We start from the raw sequence: 9473 nt of genomic DNA, 5'->3' as shown, positions 1-9473 counted from the left end.
CTCGTATACTCCGAGCCTCCAGTACTGCTCGCCTGGTCCCTCCATCTCTGGAGGTAAAATACTCTTCTCTGACTCATCTAGACTCTTCTCCGTCTTGGCCCCTCGGTGGTGGAATGAACTTCCCCTCGAGGTCAGAACAGCTCAGTCACTGAGTATTTTCAAATGGCAGCTCAAGACCTTCCTCTTTAGAGAAGATTTAGATTTACTTGTAACCTTCATATTGTCTGATCTATGTATAGAAAGCACAACATAGTGAATAAAAAGATTGTATTCATAGTTGAGGGTCATAGGGTGCCAGAACTGATCACTTCATCGATAGTAACATGGAAACACGTTGTAGGTCGCGTCTGCCAAATGCCTTAAATGTAAAATGTAAACACATTACATTGAATTACAGGTTCATACAAAGCCCCCAATAATGCACACTGCATAACACAGTCATAACACACCTTCCACAAAATCTTTATTAAACGTTACAAAATAATTCATGGGCCTTATTAATGGGATTTGCATCCCTCAGCGTCGTGTTGAGAATCTAACGCAGAAACCGCATCGCTGTGGTGGGCGGGGTCAGGCTTCGCGCATACGTCTACCAGACGCCGCTGCGTCAACGCGTCCCGTGATTGACACCCGCCGCAGCCAATCAGGCGCCGGCTCGCGGCTCGCGGCGCACGCCCTGCTGCGTCTGCTACGCGGCCAGCCTCCAGATCGGTCCCGTCTGGACGTAGCGGCCAGTCCTCGCTGCTGGCGGAGTAACGTGGAGGCGACAGGGCGCTTCGCTGTCCCCGGAACGCACCACGCACCGCGCGGCCGAGCGCCGCGACGCCTCGGGCGGCCGGACGACGACCAGGGAGGTGAGGATGAAGGCAGACCCGCGGCTGGACGGATAAGCGCCCTTGCCGAAGACCCTTCTTTTCAGAAGCCCGCTGTTTGCAGGCTGCGCCGTGACGTCCCTCTCGACGCTTGTTCGATCTTCGTGACACGTCGCCGCGTCTCACCTGCCATGTTCGCGTCGCGCGCGATCTTCATCATCTTCGTCGTCTGTCATGCCGTCCGCCGAAAGTAACGGTGCACGTCGAGACCGGGGACTGCCCTATGCAACACGTTGCAGACAAGCAGGACTTCAAGGTGCCACCCGTCAGCCACCCCTGTTCAGTAAGTCAGTGCGCCGTCTCATTCTATTCTATTCTATTCTATTCTATTCTATTCTATTCTTATTCTGAATCCAGTCCTATATGTGATTGTGTCCCCCATGATTGTGTCCCCCATACCAGTCCGCTGCATTTGTAGCCCCACTGGAAACCAGCATCCCACAGGAATCCTGTTTCCTATAGATGCTGGCCAGGTTCTAGGGACGTGCACACATGCATAAATACATAAATAGTACATTAATATGCGCGCACGTACGTTCGTATGCATGCATTTATGACGTGTGCATGCGTGGCCTGGAGTATGCACTAGTTTCACGAGGCTCCGTCGATTGTTGCGGACATTCTTTACATTCCGTTAATCTGGCGGGCCAGTGGAACAAACCTTTTGGCTGGAGTTAACTCACAGGGTGCAAACGCTGTCCAGTTATGTAACCCCGCCCCCTCAAAGCAAATTAATAAACAAAAAAAAAGCTCATTAAACGTTTGTGAACCGAAGGGGACGTTTTGGACAGCGGGTGCTTTGGGGGTGTCCAGTTCGTTTTTAATTTGTTCTGTCCATATCTGTAAGTAGGTCGGTAAGCCAGGGAGATTGGCCAGTTTTGTCTGAGGACGAGGCTCCCCTGTAATAATCCTCCGGTGGAATTGCACCACGGGACTTCATGCCATGGCGGGCCACCCCTGACCTTGGCCCCGTCGCCTCCCGGTTGCACGCCGCAGGAAAATCCCTCTCCGGCCGCTTGTCCTGGCGGCACGTGGGAAACTCGGCGGGCCCACAGTCTCCCCGGTCCGCGGCGGCCCGCTTTTTCACTTCCTCCGCGGCGAGGTTGTGTCAGACGCCGTCTCGCACACGCACCCACACAGAGGTGCAGAGTTTTTTGCGTCTTGAAATGTGGTTAGGCCGAGCACTTCCTGAGCGACGTTCTCCTCTTAAATTTAAGTGAATGTAAGTGAAACTTGTGATACGCAGCAGCACAGCACACGGTGCACACAGTGAAATTTGTCCTCTGCATTTAACCCATCACCCTGAGTGGGCAGTGGGCAGCCATGACAGGCGCCCGGGGAGCAGTGTGTGGGGACGGTGCTCAGCTCAGTGGCGCCTCAGTGGCACCTTGGCGGATCGGGATTACGGGGCCGCTTCCTTAACCGCTAGGCCACCACTGCCTTCTCCACCGGGAGAACCCGGCGCCTGTCACGTGCAGGACCCCCGCCCGGAGACTTAGCTGCTCGTCATACAGGAGACACTCGTGCAGATGGCCGGACTAATGACCCAACTTCTTCAAAAGGGGCCCGCGGCCTCCGGCCCGGCCGCTGCGCCTTTCGACGTGCACGGGAGCCGGTCACCTCCCGCCTCCCCGAAAGTTCCCGCAAAAAACGCCGCTCACCACACCCAGCCGGGCCACGGCGCGCCGGGGCCACCGTGGTATTTAGTCAACGCAGGGCGGGGACTAACGGGACCCCCAGAGCGGCCGTGGCGGTGACAGCCGGCCCGGCGGGGAGGAGGGATCGGGGGCGCGGCGGAGCGAGGGATGATGCCGGTGGATGAGGAGCAAATCAGATTAGCGGATTTCCTCCGGGGAGCGGTCTTAATAAAGTGCCCTTTGGCAGGAGCCGCGCCGAGCGCCAGCCGCCTGCGCCGGCCCCGGTGCCGCTGCGGCTGCTGGTGTGTTTTTCACTTCGCCATGTCAATTATGCGGGTGTTTGTGCGAGGATTGCTCCTGCTTTGTGCTCCTTTTCTAATTCACTCAGCATCACGGCGTTTTTTTCATGAATTTCAGAACTTCTTACAATTTGTAGTTTCTTCCACTTTTTGCTTTGATGCCGTCATTGAGCGACAAGCCACAAAAAGAACCCGATGGCCCTTTCGCTCCAGCTGAATTTGTGCAGTTTTAAAATGTACAGTACAGGCCAAAATTCTCGACACACCTTCTCATTCAATGGTTTTTCTTTATTTTCATTTACGTTGGTAGATTCTCACTGAAGGCATCAAAACTATGAATGAACACATGTGGAGTTATGTACTTAACAAAAAAAAGGTGAAATAAGTGAAAACATGTTTTATATTCTAGTTTCTTTGCTCTGATTACTGCTTTGAACACTCTTGGCATTCTCTCGATGAGCTTCAAGAGGTCGTCTCCTGAAATGCTTTTCCAACAGTCTTGAAGGAGTTCCCAGAGGTGTTTAGCACTTGTTGGTCCAGCTCACCCCAAACCATCTCGACTGGGTTCAGGTCCGGTGACTGTGAAGTCCAGGTCTCCACTTTTTGTTAAGTACATAACTCCACATGTGTTCATTCATAGTTTTGATGCCTTCAGTGAGAATCTACCAACGTAAATGGTCCTGAAAGTAAAGAAAACACATTGAATGAGAAGGTGTGGCCTGCACTGTATGTATTTCCTGTTCTATTTGCACAGCGACAGAAGCAGTATACATTTTGGTAAAAAAGAAGTAAATTCACATTCAAATAAGGCAACATTTGTGCACAAAATTCTCTTTTTTTCTCAATTAATGTTGTCAGACTCTTGCAGCCTTCTGGATTCCCACGTGAAACCGCATTTATAAGAGTGGGATTAAATTTATGAAGAGGTGAGGACATGAAAATCGAAGACGAAGGCTAATTATTCTGCGGTGGTCCAGATGTCAGAGTAAACGGAGCGTAGTGTAGAGTCATTTTTTGTCTCATTTGCTGGCTAACGCCTCGTCTCTCTCCCTTCGTCTCTCTGTAGTGGGATGAGGCCGCCGGCGCGTCGCCTCCTCTCCGCCTCTCCTCGCGTCCAGCCGTCCCCTCGCTGAGTTGCCGCCGGCCGCCTGGCGCCGCAGGCCCGCCGCACCCATGCGGCGCTTCGTCTACTGCAAGGTGGTGCTGACCACGTCCCTGGTGTGGGTGCTGGTGGACGTGCTGCTGCTGCTCTACTTCAGCGAGTGCAACAAGTGCGACGACAGGAAGGACCGCTCGCTCCTGCCCGCCCTGAGAGGTCAGACATGGCGTCACGCCCCCGCGCCTCACCGCCACCCCGACCTCGGCATGCCCGCGCTGCTCCTGCTGCAGCTACGGATCTAAGGAGCTTAGATCTCTTCAGCGAGATCCAGGCTAAGCATGTGCGGCTCAAGTAAACACCAGCGAGCTGTGATCTTATCATTGTTTAAATGGCCTTTCAAGTGCCACCATGGCCCGAGGGACATTTGTCTGTGCCCGGGTCAGTTGTGCAGTGCAGTGGTGCCCAATAAATCACCAGAGAGGAAGTGAAAGAATGTTATAGGTTTTTATATATATATATATATACATACACACACACACACACACACACACACACATATATATATATCGTCTATATATCGTCTTCGATATAGTTGATTTGGAAAGAGGAAGTTCTTTTTTATTTTGTGCAGTCTATGTGCAAGTAGTAAAATAGCTTTTAAGAGTCTTTTACGCTTACAGCATTTATAAGACGCCCTTATCCAGAGCGACTTACAATCAGTAGGTACAGGGACAGTCCCCCCCCTGGAGACACTCAGGGTTAAGTGTCATGATCAGGGACACAGTAGTAGTAAGCGGGATTGAACCTGGGTCTTCTGGTTCATAGGCGAGTGTGTTACCCACTAGGCTACTACCACCCATTTAAAAGGCGAGTGTGTTAACCACTAGGGTAACACACTCACCTATGAACCAGAAGACCCAGGTTCAAATCCCACTTACTACCATTGAGTCCCTGAGCAAGACTTTTAACCCTGAGTGTCTCCAGGGGGGGACTGTCCCTGTAACTACTGATTGTAACTGGCTCTGGATAAGGGCGTCTGGTAAATGCTGTAAATGTAAATGTAAATGTACACAAATGTGCTTGAACTGTAACCAACAGATGGGTGGCATGCTAATGAACGACTATGGTGGTGGTTCGAAAATCTCATGTAGCTGCCGAGTCTGGTGGCTGGCATATTTGCGTCAACTGTTCAGTGGTGCTTGTCTCCTGTGGTTGTGGGCGCCATTATTCTGGAGGACAGCGCTGCCAGCAGGACGGAAATGCCGTCACTGTGTTATGACTTGCGGTAATGCTGCGCCCCAGGGGAACAAGTGGACCCCACCCCATGTAGCAAAATAACACCCCACAAATGTTTTTTATCCCTTCATCTCAATTATTAACAATTATTAACGGCAAATGAACAACCACATGCCTGTTATAAGCATGCATAAGCCCATATACCTTCTTCTGCACTTCTAATGTCATATTAGTCCGTTCTGGACAGTTAATTACAGATCTTAATCACCAGTGGTGACTCTGGCTGGTAAATAGGTTTTAGTGCGGCCAGCTTAAGCTACTTCGAAGGTCGCTGTGCCAAAGACTGACAGCGAAGACATAAATAAAGGCCGAAAAATGTATTTTATTTTGAACACGTTAATTCCATTGATTGGCTTCGAAATATCACCTCTAAATTTAGTTAAGCAGGGATTTTTTTTCTCTCGGCGCAAATCGTAAATTGTGGCCTGGCCGCGCTGACACTTGCGCTCTGCGCCGGGCCTGACGGGGCCTAAATATGCCAGTGGAGCTATTAGGGAATTAAATTGTCAGACGAGGTCTAATCAGCCCTTCTGCCAAGAAAAGCAGGGGCTTAAGCCGGGCTAAGATCCGCCACCAATTCACAGTTTTTGCTTTGTTGTGCCTTTGTGCCGGAATGAATGTCGCTGAAGTATTGTTGAAGTATCAGAATTAATTTCTTAATTCTGCGTGCTGATGGGGAGGGGCTAACTGAACTGGGATGAAATGATCTTCCTTATGTAACGGAAAGGATATTTTTTTTTGTATATTTCGTAGACTATCTAGGAGTAAATACCTCCCCCTCTCAAATCGGGGTTTCAAATTATGACCTGCAGGTACCTCTTAAGTATTAGATATGATGAGCAAAGCATCGTCCCCACACACTGCTCCCCTGGCGCCTGTCATGGCTGCCCACTGCTCGCCAAGGGTGATGGTTAAATACAGAGGACACGTTTTGATGTGTCACCATGTGCTGTGCTGCAGTGTTTCACAATGACAATCACTTCACTTTCACATACAGTTTGCATTAATGTCTTTGACATACCTGTTCAGATGACCTCCCCCTGACCTTAGATTCTTTCTGGAGAAACCATAGAGTTATCCTCTGGTCCATCTCATACTGGTTCCAGTGGCTTGGAGGGAGAGATTAAATAAATTCGAGTGGTCCCATCTGCAACAGTGCAACGTAAATCTTGAAAGATGATCTCTAGAGCCAAGTTCTTATTCTGAGCTTCCAAAGACAAAAAAATTACAGGCTATTACACAGTAATGAAAGTGTAGAAATGAAAACTAAATTCCCACCTAAATTCTGCATACTGCATCTGTAAGTGGTTCTGGTTTTCTTTTGAATGTTTGGTATTTTTCTGTATTTGTGAGGAACGGGGAGCACCTGTATCGTCGGCATGTTACAGCATTTATCAGACGCCTTTATCCGGAGCGACTTACAATCAGTAGTTACAGGGACAGTCCCCCTTTAGACACTCAGGGTTAAGTGACTTGGTCAGGGACACAATGGTAGCAAGTGGGGTTTGAATCTGTGATTTTGTGGTCTTCTGGTTCATAGATGATTGTGTTGCCCGCTAGGCTACTACCATCTTAAAGTGAAGTGATTGTCACTTGTGATACACAGCAGCACAGCACACGGTGCACACAGTGAAATTTGTCCTCTGCATATAACCATCACCCTGAGTGAGCAGTGGGCAGCCATGACAGGTGACCGGGGGGCAGTGTGTGGGGACGGCGCTTTGCTCAGTGGCACCTGAGTGGCACCTTGGTGGATCAGGATTCGAACCGGCAACCTTCTGATTATGGGGCTGCTTCCTTAACCGCTATGGTTATGGTGAAAGGTTACTGCAGTGGCGGTCACCTTTCATCCTTCCCAGAGTAAAAGGCATCTTCCCAGAAAACACAGGCTTGTATGCTTAAGGACAGCATCCTGCTTTTACACACACAGTCATCCATTCTGGATTCCCATTTGTCAGGGTCCCAGCAGAGAAGCGGCTTGCTATCCCAGCAGTCTTTGGGTGCAAGGCAGGAACAAGGTGTTCCATCATGTTGGGACAGAGAGAACGGGTAAAAACAGCAGGACTTCAATACCATAAATAGGCTTCAATTTTGTTGATTCAATTAGTTGATTGCCATAAGATAACTGGTGGACTTATTTTCTACTACTAATTTACAGTTTTCTTTAGGGATGTGTGACTTGTTACTAGGACATGCATTCTACCTTCTCTACCTTTCGCTTCTCTACCCTGTCAAAGCAAACAGCTCAATACCTTGCCCATCCAGAGAACTCTCATGCCACATGCACATTTTTTGTGGTTGTGTCGAGGTAAGATGTTAGTAGCCTAGTGGGTAACTCACTCGCCAATGAAGGAGAAGACCCAGGTTCAAACCGCACTTACTACCATTGTGTCCCTGAGCAAGACAGGGGGACTGTCCATGTAACTAGCGAGTCGCTCTGGATAAGGACATTGGATAAATGCTGTAAATGTAAATGTAAGATGATATGGTTGAATTAAATCTACAATCAACTTATAATCACTGCTATAATCAGCCTCTCATCCATCTTTGTTTGGTCACAGCATCATTATTAATAAAATTATTATTTCAAGTTATCGAGATATAGCTTAAAAATATTGCGATTATTGTTTTGATGTCATATCCCCCATTCTTATCTTTATTTATTATGCTGGTTAACATGCTGCATATTCATGTCTTATACCTTGTGCCCTCACAGGCCTCTGCCATGAATTTTATTAACAAGGCTGTGTGGTCATTACATTACCTGACATCTGATACAGGAAGCGTGAGATGTGGGGTCAGAATGCAGCTTGTTTGGACCATTAAGCATTTTTACACGTGGCTTGTCATTAAAGCAGTCGTCACCATCATTACTGCCAGTTCATGCCTGATATCTGCTGAACTGATGTCATTCTTCCGTGACGCAAGTCCTTAAAAAAGTCCTATGTTCTTCCTATTCCGTTCGGCCGGAAACTCTGTGTACTGCAGTTCATGCAGAACGGGCAGGAGGACCGGTTCTGTCCTAGTCTTTGTCGCGCGTCCTTGAGGAACGATGCCTTCATCCCGTAATGATGCTGTGAAGAACACTTGATCAGATGTAATCGCCGCTGGGCCGCATGAAGAACGTGAACCTCACCTGCATGCCGTCATTTCAGCGACAGCCAGATTTAAAACCTTTTTTTTTTTTACTTTTTTTTTTTACACGAGTTAATCCTCTTACGTTTGGAGCCGATGAGAGACAATTTTCTGGAGTGCTAGAAACCCAGAGTGTGCTCCCATTTCCCAGCGTCCTTCCATTTGTTGCTGGATCTCCCCAGTTAATTTCGGTTTAATTATTTAATGCCACATTTGTACTGAAATGCCTTTTTTCTTTTTTTGGGGGGTGGTTTGCTTTTTATTCAACGGTTGAATGAGAGCTCCAGGGTCTTTGAGGTTAAAAAATGGAATGAAAGCTAAGTGAATGCTGTGCTGTTAGAATGGATGGTTAATTGAAATGATTTAGTGTCTTGAAGACTCTCTTACTCCGGTACCAGTTCATCACATGCTATGATTTTCATTTTTTTATAACGGAAAACCCCAGATGAGGGTGGTGAAAATATACCCTCTACAGAGCTGTACTTGCTCACCACAACAGCGCGTCATGGGCGCTGCATCCTCAAAAGATCTGAGCGCTTCTGAGATGCACACCCCACGTGGGTAGGCAGGACGATGCAGTATCTGCAGCCCCAACCTGGCTCGTGGTTCACCAGCGTCACTCGTCTGTCAGCCTTCTGCCTGTCAGTACCACGAGGAACTTGTCTTAAATGACGGACTCATGCTTTGTTCCTCTGAGCAGGCCGGTCAGAGACATGTTTCAGGACTGTGGATCGCCGTCCTTTTTTACCTTTGAATGATGTAGGCGCTGGAAAGGCCAAAAAAATTGACAGAATTCTCAAAAGAATAGTTAGACTAGAAGAATGAAAGATGGTGGTTTATGTATCTTTTTACCTTTCTGGTCTACAGTTAGTGTAGTTTCAGTTGTGGCAGCTGATGGCATGCAAGACTGTGGTTTTTCATCACTGCCTGACATGTCATCGTCTAACCCCCACATCCTATAAGACGCCACGAGGCATCGTCCATTTTTCTCCCTCGACTCTGTAATGCTTGCCTACCCATATGTGGCCTGCTGTGTTAGAAAAAGAGGGGCTAATATCTCCATTAAACATTTAACGGCCCTTTTGCAACTATTAAATGAAGTATTAATGAAGTGTTCATATTGAAGTGTTCATAT

General features: G+C 48.3%; 1 protein-coding gene across 2 annotated transcripts in view; it reads left to right on the top strand.

The window, feature by feature from the left end:
• The first annotated feature begins 707 nt into the window (after window positions 1–707).
• Window positions 708–9473, top strand: part of galnt13 (polypeptide N-acetylgalactosaminyltransferase 13) — a 36125-nt gene continuing 27359 nt past the window's right edge. For both annotated transcript variants that reach the window (XM_028991231.1, XM_028991230.1), the window contains exons 1-2: window positions 708–1155; window positions 3875–4123. In XM_028991231.1, coding sequence (XP_028847064.1) covers window positions 3982–4123 — 142 coding nt within the window. In that variant the 5' untranslated portion in view covers window positions 708–1155; window positions 3875–3981. The remainder of the gene's footprint in view (window positions 1156–3874; window positions 4124–9473) is intronic.

The sequence above is a fragment of the Denticeps clupeoides genome, chromosome 9, assembly GCF_900700375.1.
Source record: "Denticeps clupeoides chromosome 9, fDenClu1.1, whole genome shotgun sequence".
NCBI lineage: Eukaryota > Metazoa > Chordata > Actinopteri > Clupeiformes > Denticipitidae > Denticeps > Denticeps clupeoides.
This window is presented reverse-complemented; position numbering and strand designations above follow the sequence as displayed.